Source organism: Solanum verrucosum, unplaced genomic scaffold (genome assembly GCF_900185275.1).
Source record: "Solanum verrucosum unplaced genomic scaffold, falcon-dt-bn FXZP01000205.1, whole genome shotgun sequence".
Lineage (NCBI taxonomy): Eukaryota > Viridiplantae > Streptophyta > Magnoliopsida > Solanales > Solanaceae > Solanum > Solanum verrucosum.
The window spans coordinates 463408-476666 of NW_026019950.1; the positions used below are offsets into that span (position 1 = coordinate 463408).

Here is a 13259-nt window from a genome sequence, read left to right on the forward strand (position 1 = left end):
TCTAGTTTCAGAATAAAGGTTGTCTGCAGACTGCCCTCTTTAGTTTGTCGTTTCTCTGCGGAGTTTATGAATTTGAGTAGTCAAACAGGTGATGATGCTATGAACTAGGGTCGTTTAGTAATGTGTATAAGAATAGTGTTGGATACGGTGTATTAGTAATGCTTGTATCAGTTAATGTTGAGATTATTTCTTATGCAATGTACGATTTGATTTGGTGTATTAAAAAGTAACATGAGTTGCATAGTTTCTATTTTAGAAAGTACACTCCACAAAACAAAATTTCTTTTCAGAATGAGAATTCAGAAAAATGTCAATTCCCATCCTTTTCTTCTTCTTCATATACAAAGGACAAAATAAGTAAAAGCATCTTTCAAAGAACAAAAAGGCACTTTTAGTACTAGTAAGTAGCAATTTTTTTAGTTGGATAATTAAATAATTGCCGAAAAGAGAAGTCCACATCCTATTGTTTACTTGTTAAAGTTAGTAACACCATATATATGTTTTATTTAAAAGATGATGCACAATTCTTGAGAACTGGTTGATGAAAGAAAACATTAAATTCACTCAACGGGATGAAGTTGTTAAGAGTCTTGATGTCTCAGGTTTAAATATTAATGGAGATAAAAGTATTAGGTGATTCTTCCTATTTGTCTTAGTCTTGGTGATCGAAGTTACCGATACTTATGGTTAGTGGGAGGCATAAAGTTAGTTGAAATGCAAAAAAATGACTCGAACACTATGATCATTAAAAAAAAAAAAAAACATCAGACGAACTTATAACATCAATCATAAAACAGTTTTGTTAATTCTTTAAATTTTGTTTCCTGTTTAATCCAACATAGACCAAATACATTCCCAAATTCTCGCCAAGTTTAGAGGGTGTTTTCAACACTTTTCTAGATTTTTTATTAAGAGTTTCATCCTCCTATAAAAATTTGAGATCACTAATAATATCATATAACATATCTAGTGTTTTTAAAACTATCAATAGTTAAAAGACGAAAACAAATAATTTGTGCCAAATTAGTGTTGTCAATACTTCTATATGAAATAAAATGAGAGGACAACTTGACCAGTACAAGTTGCAAGCAACGTATATATTATACTTGACAAGGTACACCAAATTGGACGTGACAAAAAATCCAGCACATCAAAAAGAGACAAAAAAGTGAAATAGTAAAGTGCACTCTACAAACTGAACCAAGTTAATCTCATCCATTTTCTCAAGTCTCTTCACCCCCCACCCCCAAAACTCTGATGGAGAAGTTGCCACCTGAACTTTTTCTCAGAATTTTCTGTCTCTTGGATCACCGTAATCTTGCAACTGCACAATTGGGTTAGTTTTTTGTTTACTATTTATTCTTATGATTCAGTTATCCAACAATTTTGCAGTTTCCAATTATGCATTTGTTGACTGAATTTAGCATTAAGATTGGATCTCTCTCTGTTTTGACAAGAAAAGTCAAAGTTTCATTCTTTTCTCCATGCAAATTAGTGAATGGGTTTTCAATAATTGTGCTTTGATTGAGAATTATGCAGACCGCAGTTCTTGACGATTTCGAAATGAAATTGGCTTTAAAAGATTGGATCTCTGTCAAAGTTTTGTTTTTTTCATGCAAATGAGTGAATTGTTTCCAAGAATTAGGGAATTATCGTATTTTGGTTTGATTGATGAAAATTGATGTTTTTTTTTGTTTGAAAGTTTGCAGAAGATGGAAAATGTTGGGTTCAGATAACAGTTTATGGTGTGATCTGTTTATAGAGAGATGGGGATCAGATCAAGTCACTTTTTATGCCCCTGTTGATTCCAAATCATGGAAACATGTCTATATGGTTCAAGATCGTTGTGATCGCAATGGATTGTAAGTTTTTATACATGTTTTTAGTTTTTGCATTAGAAAAATAGTACTCGGAAACAACCTCTCTATCTCTGAGGTCTGCGTATCTTCTACCTTCCCCAGACCCCACTAGCTGGGTACCATATTGGGTAATGTTGTTGTATTAGAAACATAGTTCTCTGAAATAACCTCTCTACCTCGAGGTAGAGGTAAGGTTGGTGCACGCTCTACCTTCCGCAGACTCTACTTTGTGGGACTACACTGGGTATAAACATAATACTAACATTTTACATGGATGTTTATGTTTCTTCAGGGGATTGAAAATTATAAGAGAAGGAGATGACTACTATCTTATTCACCAGGGTGAAATTCAGAGACATTTAGGTTCAAGAAAATCGAAAATCGAAGATTTATGTGATTCATCAGCTGACTATAAAGATGATAGAGAGGAGGTACCAAGTTTAAGCATCTTGGACAAGATACTTTTCTTCATTGGGGACTTGGAATCTGCTTCTGTCCAGGCTAAACGAAGCCGATTGGTGTAAAGGACTTTTCTTTTTTGAATAACAGTAGTATATTGATCAATTTATGTGCACCTCAATTATTTTGGATGGCTCTGCCCCGCTCACCAAAGCTTAGGCAAATGTGAAGAAATTAGCTAACATTTTTTTGTTTGTATCTTGTTGAAATTGTTAGTTTTATGTAATAATAAATGTTTCAATATATTTCCATGTTTTTGTATGCAATATGATGTATTCATTTAATCTTTCAACGTGATTTTAAACCCCAACTTACTCTGTATCCAAATAGTTGCGTGTAATGGTAATGTTTTTCTTTGTTTGGTATGAATTTGAACTTGTGAATGTATCCCAGTTTGGTTATAAATTAATCTCTTTACTAACATATGCATGAGAACAAGATTTAGATGCTGCAGCAATGAGTCTGGCAAATGTACCTTACTTACTAGAGTGCATCAATCTCTCATATAAGTACTATATATCTTTCTACCTATCATTCTCAGAGATGGGAGTCCGGACGTGAAGATCATAGGTTATGGATTTAAGTTCTTTTAAGTTATTGAGTTCTAAATTAATAATTGTTTGTATTTTTCAAGACAAATATTGGCTTTGGACTAAAACTATCAAATTTGGCTAAACCCATCAGATATATTCTAGTAGTTCTTTTTCCCTGTCAACGGTAAGCCAAGTGGGGAAAACGAGTTATGTTAATGTACCAATTATCATCTTTTGCCAGTGGCAGGATACCCTGTTCACATATATTCAAGTGGAATCAACGTCTATCCAAAGTGTATGCAATGTCTACGCTGAGTTTTGAACCTCAATTTCCCATGATTTTGGACCAACCTAGGTGTTACCTAACTACATGTCTTCTTTTGGCCAAGAAAAGCTAAAGGGGACGAAAATAATTACAATAAAAAAACGAAACAAACTCATTTCTGTCATTTGCGTGACATCTCAATCACCAATGAACTTCCCAAGAATTGCATCTTTGCTAGAAAAGAATTGACTTGTGCTTTTTCACTATTACATTGGGAGATAAATTGTCAAAAAGATCAAAACTATAACATAAATATAGAGGCCTCCGTCAACAATTGAACCAAGGCCAAGAAAAACAGGGGGGAAATCAGAGTAACTAATAACTATCCCAGCAGCACGAAAATAGTGGAAAACGTTGATCGTCTTCTACCAACAACTACCAGGGAATGATAATAACACCACTAGCTCATCTGCCTCTTCCTTATCTGCAAGGCAGGAACAGCTCCATTTTTTAATCCCAATGGTCATTGCTCTTCAAATATTGTAAGCTCAACTAATATTAAACCCGGATGGCTGATTATGGTAATAAATAGACGTTCCCAGACAAATTTCCAGAGGATATTTGACTGCTCACCTTGATTAACTCAATCAAGGTGCATTCAATGGATCAGCCTCAGTATCCCTTTCCTTCATTGCTGTCCAATCTTCTGCTTCTGCAATCAGTTATATTGAGTCAGTATAGTTCACCAAGATACATAGAGCAAAAGAAAAGGTGACACAACTGTAATAATAATAATCAAGTATGGTTCATGTGGGAGCAGTGATCTGGAGAATTCGGTACATACTTGGCTTGTCTGCAATGGCTGCAAGCCGTCTTTGCAAAATGGATGCAACAAAGAGGAAAATTGAGCACATGCCAAACATCACAGTGATGGGGAAAGCGTTGACCTACAAATTGACAAAAAAAATCATCCATAATCAGAACTCAAATGAGAAACATGAATTATATGTTGCAGCAGAATAATTAGTTGGGTAATTAAATGTAAGAAAAGAAACATGTGCACCACAGTTACTTTTGAAATAGAAATTTTTTCTTTTGAAATAGTTGTGCACCGCAGTTACTTAGAGCAAAAGTATAGTAGCATACATTGTAAAGTACAATGCAGACGAAGAGGTTGAGGGGAATCCTGAAGAAGTTCATTATGGTGCTCCTTGCTTCCTCGGGAATGTATTGAGACCTCATCTTCATGATGGACGGCCAGAAGATGCCAACACAAGACTCGAAGGTACAGAAGCCAAGAAGCTGGATACTTCCAGCAAAGGAGATGCCTCCCCCTTTCACATTTGAAGGAGGTACCAAGAACTGGTCCAATGAAAGATATTAAAGAACTGCCAAACCACAAGGCATAAAATTCCAAAAGTAAAGGAACTTCCTACTTACAGTTGTCAGAATGGGCAGCATGAGAGATGCAGAAGATACAACAAAAACAATCTGCATGTAGCTCTCAACTTTAGGTGAGTTCTTCGCCATAAGGCGAGCTGCAAATGAGCTTCCCAACATTGAAGCCAACATGAAAGTTGCAAAAATAAAACCATGGGGAATGTCTTCATCATTTGGGCTGAGGGCAGGAGTCCAGAGAAACACAAATGTATACATGGAACCTTCAAATAGAGATTGTATAGCACCGAGTAACGCAATCTTCTCATCTGTCACAAAACCCATCCAGAAATAAGGACAGTGTAGAAGTAAATGAAACAAACAAAACAAAGAATGAGTGCTGACATGGTGCAAGATACAGCTTGAATAAGGAAAACTTTTTTCAACCAAACTTCAATTTGAGATATCAAACAGATATATCACAAATAATTTAGTATCAGGAAACAGAACAAGAGCCAAGTCGCCAAAGCTGCAACCTATGCCTTCTCTAGCAACCCAATCTAATTTGGAGCTCTAAATCATAATAGATAACCTGGTGAAGAAACATTGTGTGCCTGTAAACTTGAATATACCAGAATGTAATTAATCGGACAATTGTCCAAAACCACTTTCCTATGCCCCTCCCAGAGTCTAGAAGTCCTCATCCTATGAAGCTCTAAATTCTAACGGATATATTGGGAGAACATTGGAAATCTACATCCATGTTGAATCTTATCGGCAGGGAATCACTGTATCAACAGCACATGGGTCGAAAATTCTCACGAAATAAGACATAATGGGTCGCATATCCAGCTATACCTGAAGCAATGGCCACAGCTGCCCCCTTGAATTGAGTTAGCAAGTCTTTGCTCTCTGATGGGTCTCCATAGTTCTCCGACCATGATGATAATATGACTGCCATTCCAATGGCAAGAAAGCAGGCGGCGGCATCAAAAGGAGACACAGGGCCGAGATTTAATGAATCAACAAGAAAATTTCCAAACAATCCAGCAATAATGGCAACAAGACCATTTCCAACAAATATTGCCTTGGAGAAAGTAAGTGAAAGCCATTGGGACTCAAAACCCCTCTGCATGAAGAAAACAAGTACTACATTAAATATTCTGAAAAATATATAATATTAATGATATGCCAAAAACAAAGAGCAGCTAATTGATATGCTCTTTCAAAGGGTTGTAGTGAGTATCTCAAGGACAACAATAGCAGGATCAACATTCCATAAAGATGTACTACTTAGCAGTTCGTACTACTTCTCCAGTTGATAGTAAGCTTGATAATAAGGATATGCACCTTAAAGTGTTCTGCTACAAGCCATGACTCAAACGATGAAAACAGTAGAGATGTAGCAATGCCACCCAAAATGCGTCCAACCATCAGAACCTTGTACTGAGGGGAATGCTTGGTGATGCAACTCAGTATGTAAGTGATACAGTAAGTTACACATGCCCTCTTCCGGCCCCTGAAATTTAAAATGCAAGGAAGATCATGTAGCTAGAAACTATTGGGTATTAAAAGATAATTCGACACACAAATTCTGAGAACATACTGTTTGTCGGCAAGAGATCCAACAATTGTGCCGAACAGCATGGAAGATCCAAATCCAGCAATGAATAGCTGTCCAATATCCCCCTTGCCAAAGCCATATGTGCTGTAAAGGTAGTATACATATGGACCCTGTAGCCAATCACCAGCTATTGCCACACAACACACAAACATTAGACACAAATCACCACCTTTCACACAGGATGAAATTAAACCATACCACTTAAGTTACGTGGTACACCAACAAACAAGAATATCATTCGCCAAAACTCGAAAAATATCTTAAATTGTCCCCTCTGCTTCTGCTTTTCAGAAATGAATCTGAAACAGAGCAATACTTTTATTCTATATATCACACACGATAAAAGCAGCAGAGCAATCACATCATAAAAGCTGGAAGTATCACCATTTATTGCTCATCTATACAATTAAAATAAAACTGCTAAATGGCAAATGATTCCAACATAAGTTCATCAAGAAATGAAAACAATGCCTCTTTTGCTTTTTAGTTGGGTCCATGATCATTCTAGCCTCAACAATCCATGGGCAATGAGGATAAATAGTTTCTGAAGTATGATTAACAAGGAAGCATTGAATAAAATGCTCGCGCAGATAGATCTAAAGAACATTAAGCAAATTGAGCTACATATCGAAACTTGGAAGCTGATTCAGCATTCAGATTAACAAAAAAAAATTATAATCGCAAGCCACAGAGAGCAGAACCATTCAGATTCCATTTTATCCCACAACTTAACCACTTCTACACAGCAAACTCATAATCCCCAATTAACCAAACTAAACGACATAACGAGCCTCAGATCCAAAATCCCCCACACAAATAACCAGATCGAGCACGTAAATACAAAAATTCAAAATGCGAAAAAATGCAGAGTTGAATCAATTAACGGAGAATTAAAAAAAAAAAACAGATCTGAAAAGCGAAAATTAAACAAAAAACAGAACATACCCATCATAAGAGAGTAAACAAGAATGTAATTGTTTTTGAATGAATTGAAAGCCTGAGAAGTTGTGATTCGATCTTTGTTGCTCTTCCCACCCAGCTCAAGAACTGCCACAACAGCAGCCATGGCCCCAAACAACACATAGTAGAACAACTCCATTGCTCCTCTCTCTCTCTCTTCTCTACTGCCACTCAGATATTCTTCTTCTTCGTACAAATGGGTGTGTTTGTTCGTTAATATATATACTGAAGCAACGTATACGCGGTTTCTTCTGCGCTGTTATCCTCTAAAGACATGTTACTTTTACTGTGACGATTTATTAGATGTAATCTCAGCCTTTCATTTTTGACTAATTGACACGTGGCGATTTTGTATTGTGTGATATCTGTCGGTGGTTATGTACCCAACTTCATAGTATCCATTGCTCCCATCTAAACAAAAAAAAGAAAAAAGATAATTGAAAAACTTTTTATCAATTTTTATATTATATAATTGCCCTTCAAAATAATTACTCCTTCCGTCTCATTTAATATGAGTTAATTTGACTTGATACAAAATTTAAAAAAGAAAGAATTTTGAAATTTATGGTCAAGAATAAGTGATACATGATTGAATAACCGTAAATCATTTCATTAGGAGTAAAACAAACATTTTAAAGTTGAATTGCTACAAAATATGAAAACATGTCTTTTTTTTTTAAACTTACTAAAAAGGGTAGTCAGTCATATAAACTAGGACAGAGAGAGTAGTAAATATGTCACGTAGGATGTGTGTGTTTATTTGTTTAATTTTATACAAATTTAAATATTTACTTATACACACCCAAGTAAAAGACATATTTACTTATTATGCCAATATATATATATATATATATATTATTCTCTCTAGTCCATATTAAGTGAATTTGTAAGGAAATACACATTTATTAACAAAAGAAGGACATAAAAATTGAATATCATTTTGCACTTTTTTGCTCCTTTAATTATTGTCAGACTATTTTTGAAATAAAAATAATTTAAAGGAAAATTATAAATATGAGCAATTAACTCTGTTGAATTTATCATCTAAAAATATAAATAACGGACAAAAACAAAATAGAGCTCAAATATTTATCTTAAATTTTGAATAATTCACTTATTTTAAATTATGAAAAACCTCAAAATCCATTTAATATTAGAATAGAGGGAATAACAAGCATTTATAAATATATTTGGTCAAATGATCAAAGGTGTTAAAAGTATTTTTTGTTCATTTCAATTTCAATATTATACAAAGGGGATCTTTGTCATGTTATTATTGTCTACTCCTTCCATCTCATTTTAATAGTCAATTTAATTTAATAAAAAAATCACTTTAGAATCTAAAAAATGTACATATTTAAGAGAAAATAATTAATCTGTTTCATTTATTAAATAAAAATAATTTAATAATTTTGTTTTTATTTAAGTGTGAAATGAGTTAAAGAGACAATTTTGCCTTTTAATTTTTCATTTGGAGCCCGGCTAAATCTAAATTCTCCGAAAAGTTTCATGATGGAAGGTAAAACACTTCTTAACAAAGGTGATTTTGTATCCAAAGGTGATTCAAATCTGAGACCTCTATGTTAAAGAATGACAAAAGTCCCACATCGGTGGTTAATGAGATGGGTGGACTCCTTATAAGGCTTGGACAATCCTCCTCCCTTTGAGCTAGCTTTTGGGGAAACCTAATTTAACATGGTATCAGAGCAGGGTCCGTCTCACCCGATATTGGGGCCCCCAAAAATCAAAATTGCCTACGCACCAGATGCTAAGCACTAGGCGTGAGGTGGGGTGTTAAAGAATGACAAAAGTCCCACATCGGTGGTTAATGAGATGGGTGGACTCCTTATAAGGCTTGGACAATCCTCCTCCCTTTGAGCTAGCTTTTGGGGTGTGAGTTAGGCCCAAGACCTAATTTAACACTCTAATTAAAGATGAAGAAATACTTACCATTTTACCACAAACCTTCATTATTAAGTTAAACGAAACCGTTAAAATCAGACGAGGGTAAGAAGCACCAAATTTTCCAAATATAAATACATTTATTTCGTTTCGCTTTCAGTAGCACTTTAATATCACATGGGCTTTCTCATGAACTTTGAATTTTTTGTTTCCCACTGCTAAATTCCATTGTCGATAACGTGTGTGCTTTTCTTTATTTATTTATTTTGGTAATGTCCATAACTGTTAAACCGACAACATATAAGAAATCACTATTTTTCCTAAGGTAAAGTCACAGTCTAGCCAAAAATAAATAAATAATAGGGAAACTAGCTTAAAATGCTTAGGAATTATCGAAAAGTAAAGTAATTATATAGTATTAAAATGGAATAAAATAATTTGTATTGTTAGCTCAATGAGTTATTGAAAGTATAGCAATTATGCTATTTGTTTGTTTTTGGAACAAAAAATAGCATTATTATTATTATTAGTTAGGTCGAGTAAATGTGTTGTCTCTCCACTAATGAACCTCACATGAGATGTTGATTAACAATAAACAGTAATAGTAGAATTTCGAAAAGATAGTGTATAGGTAGATTTTATCTTTATCTTAAAAAGTTAAAGAAATTATTTTCTATAGATTTCTATTCGAACAGAAATAAAGAAATTAAATCAAGATAAAAGAGACTATGTAAAGCTGGACAAATAATACGAAAAAAAGGGTGCAACAATCATGACTACTTATGAGTTATGGGTGATCGTCATGGAGGAGATGTGCATGCATTTTCTGCTTATGGGTGGATTTTATATAATTTATTAATTGTGTTTTATTCTTTGACTATTAATTTGAGCTAATTTACTAATTGTGTTATATTATTGTCGTGATTGCCTTTTTCTTTAACTTGAATTTTCAACTTAGCAAAAGAATTATTATTTATGTTAATTTACATTTTGATGTGGAGTCATAAGAACTTAAGAAGAGAGCGGCATATCTGCTCTACTTAATTAACAATAAGGAGTTTTTTTTTGTAATAAAAGAGTAAATGAAGGATATAATTACATTATTTTCAATAGTTGAAGGACATTTTTGTGATGTTATGTGTCAATTGTAGTACTCTCTCCGTTCTTATTTATGTATCGTTTCTTACTAAAAATAGATGATCTTTAATATTTGTCATTTACAAAATCAATGCATAAATGACACTATTCTTCCTTGAAAGTTATATTAGTCTTGAAAATATAAATTTGACTAACATAGGAAACTAAATGATCAATTATATTCATATTCATTGATCAATTTAATTAATCAAAATAAATTAATTTATGTCCCTTCATTGAAAATTTGACTTCAAAAAATAATCCTTCCATTTCAAATTAATTGAATTGTTGAGGTGTTTCACATCTTTTAAGAAAAAAAAGATTAAAACATATATTAGGCATAACTTTCTATTTTTACCCTTATTAATTATTGTCAAATTTGTGATTATAATAATTAAACATTAATTAATAATTAATTCCAATACTAACTAATGAGGGGTAAAATTGAAAGAACATTTTAAAAGTAGTTTTGAAAATTGAACAATCAAGTTAATTTGAAAAATAAAAAATATCTCAACAATTTAATTAATTTGAAATGGAGGGAGTACTAAATAAGGGTACAATGATAAACTTATGTAATTTCTTAAAGGACGTAAAATCTAAAATGGTGATATATAAATAGAAACGGAGGGCGTCGTAATCAACAGTGTCACAGTATGGCGTGATTAGTTTTCAGTCGCCATATTAATTAATGGTCTGGCTTGTTGAAAGTCCCCGATTAAATGAATGAAGAAACATAAACCTAATTTAGTGAGTTCTATTTAATTACTTAAGCAAATTAACCGACAACACGCAATTGTCATTAATTAATCTCAAAACATGGGCTAGATAGTACACAAATGACTTGTTACTTAAATGGACCTAACTATTCTAGCTAAAATTTAAAATTCTGAAAGGTGAATATTGTTGAAAATAAGATGCATGTCACATTTTCGACAATATATTTTTGGTAGAGGATTCGATTTATTTTTTATTATAAAATAAAATAAAATTCAAATAGTCCATATTATATGATTCTTAGCTTACACAGACCTCTAAAGAAATCATTCATCTCTAAAAAATAATGTGTTTTTATTAAAAAAAAATAAAATCAATTAAGAGTCTTGATTTAATATGATATCTTGATTAGGTAAAAATTTACTTTATCTAAATAGGAGTAAATTTGAAGAAAAATAATAATTAATATCTTCTTGATTATGTGAAAAATTACTTATCTAAAGGAGAGTAAATTTGAAGAAATATAATGATTAATACTTTCTTATTTATATAAAATTTCACTTATCTAAATTATTCTTAATTAAAATTGTATTTATTTACTAGTAATTTTTTGGCTACCTGGAAATTCACTTAAAATTATCATATAACATGGACCAGAGAGTATATATCTTATACTCCATCTATTCATTTTGAATTAGTATAAGTGTTTTATCACAATATTAGTAACTAATATATAGTCTTATGTTTTGTGAAATAATTTGAGGAATAAGTAAGTTAATGTATAGGCGTAATCATAATTTTCTTTGTATATCTTTTCTTGCTATGTTAAGGGTTAAGGCTAAAAAATACACCTAAATTATTTTAATTTTTTTTTAGATTTATACATGAACTATTGAGAGTGTGAGTTTCCTAACTGGGCCACATATTAATTAGTGAAACACAACTACATGACACTTTATGTGGAAATATAATTCCACTGAAAAATCTTTAAATAAATCAGTATTAGTTTAAAAGTTAAAGTTAAAGAATAAAACTATCATTGTATAAAATTATTTATTTCAATTGATATCTTCGATTTGAAAGGAGAGAGTTTAGAATTTTAAAGAAGACAATTAAAAATCAATATCAAAAAATTAATGTGTCACCATATATATAAAGTATATGCTATATGATGTTATGCAATCTGTATTAAAATAATTCTAATGACAACAAAACTTTGCAGAAACACTAAAACATCTAAGTTTAAATCATGTAGTCAAGAACAGAAATTAATAAATTTAGCAAAAATTAATAACTGTAAAACAGACCAGAATCTGTAATAACTGTATGAAACAAAAAGGAAAGAAAATTGAGTCCACTGAATGCACAATGTCCCCTTAAGAAAATCATTTCCCTATAATATTCAAGGTTGAATGGAATATATATATCCTCTCAGGATAGAACGATTCTATTCACCAGTGTACACGAATATTTAATTGTGCAGAAAAAGAAGAAGTTCAGAAATTTCGTAAGTGAAAAGTTTGAGGAATCACATGTATTTATATCCAAGAAGCACTATTTCCGAAAGTTTGCAACCTTTCAAAAACTACATGACCATTCATGAAAGTTTGCAACCTTCCAGAACAATCATAACTATTCCTGAAAGTTACAACCTTTCAGAATAGTCATTTCCAACGATGAAAAATTCAAATAAAATGGGAAAGACGTTTCAAAGTCAAAGCCAAAATTGTAGCCAAAGCCAACCAAGCAACGACTGTCCGAGGGGGTCCCTCTTTCCAACCCTTTTAACAACTAGTAGAAACGTTTATCTATTTAAACACTTTAACCTTTCTTTCCCATCACCAATGATAGAGAAATGCTTTATCTTACTAAAGAATAAGAGAACCTTTCGAAATCCTCTTTTCATCTTCCCTTCATTTTCCATTAATTCTTACTATATACCTAACAAATGAACAAATGCGCCGAGAAATATTTCTAGACAAACATTTAATCAGTGTCTGAGTGTGTTTTGCTAACTATTGAGTGATAGCTTAGATAGAAAACTAAACTCTCAATAATGCAAATATGAAATCAATAAAATGAAATAATTTAACTGTATTTTTTATTCTTTAACTCTAAGGGTCGTTTATTGAATCCCCTAATAAATTATTCTATTATATATATGAGATAACTTATCACGTCACTAAAACATAAATATTGAGATAAATAATCTCATAATAATCTAATAACTCTAATCAAATGCAAAAATAGAATAATCATATGATATTATTATACGTAACACTTCACAATAAGGACTCCTTAAAATAAAGGGAGGAATACTTTAGTCAAAACCTGCATAGGTAGCACATGATGAGTGCCTTGCACGAACAGCACTTGTCAACTACAATTTCCAATGATACTCTCAAACTCTCATCATCCGAAAGTTA

The 13259-nt window shown here is 32.3% G+C and overlaps 3 protein-coding genes and 1 long non-coding RNA gene across 4 annotated transcripts in view; 2 read left to right on the top strand and 2 right to left on the bottom strand.

Moving 5' to 3' along the window:
• The window catches only part of LOC125813770 (ubiquitin-60S ribosomal protein L40), a 275584-nt gene that overhangs the window by 181009 nt on the left and 81316 nt on the right, over nt 1–13259 (top strand). The gene's annotated exons all lie outside the window — the stretch shown is intronic.
• Nucleotides 1–13259, bottom strand: part of LOC125813787 (uncharacterized) — a 193651-nt gene that overhangs the window by 25470 nt on the left and 154922 nt on the right. The window lies entirely within an intron of this gene.
• On the top strand, nt 1131–2574 carry LOC125813768 (F-box protein SKIP31-like). The gene is made up of 3 exons (XM_049493238.1): nt 1131–1336; nt 1703–1862; nt 2152–2574. The coding sequence occupies exons 1-3, from the start codon at nt 1258–1260 to the stop codon at nt 2381–2383; spliced, it is 471 nt and encodes a 156-aa protein (XP_049349195.1). The 5' UTR covers nt 1131–1257; the 3' UTR covers nt 2384–2574.
• LOC125813735 (uncharacterized) lies at nt 3328–7288 on the bottom strand. The gene is made up of 8 exons (XM_049493196.1): nt 7063–7288; nt 6100–6244; nt 5844–6012; nt 5352–5622; nt 4557–4822; nt 4263–4478; nt 3961–4063; nt 3328–3828 (listed from the first exon to the last, which is right to left on the bottom strand). Exons 1-8 carry the CDS (start codon nt 7214–7216, stop codon nt 3764–3766), a joined length of 1389 nt encoding a protein of 462 aa, XP_049349153.1. The 5' UTR covers nt 7217–7288; the 3' UTR covers nt 3328–3763.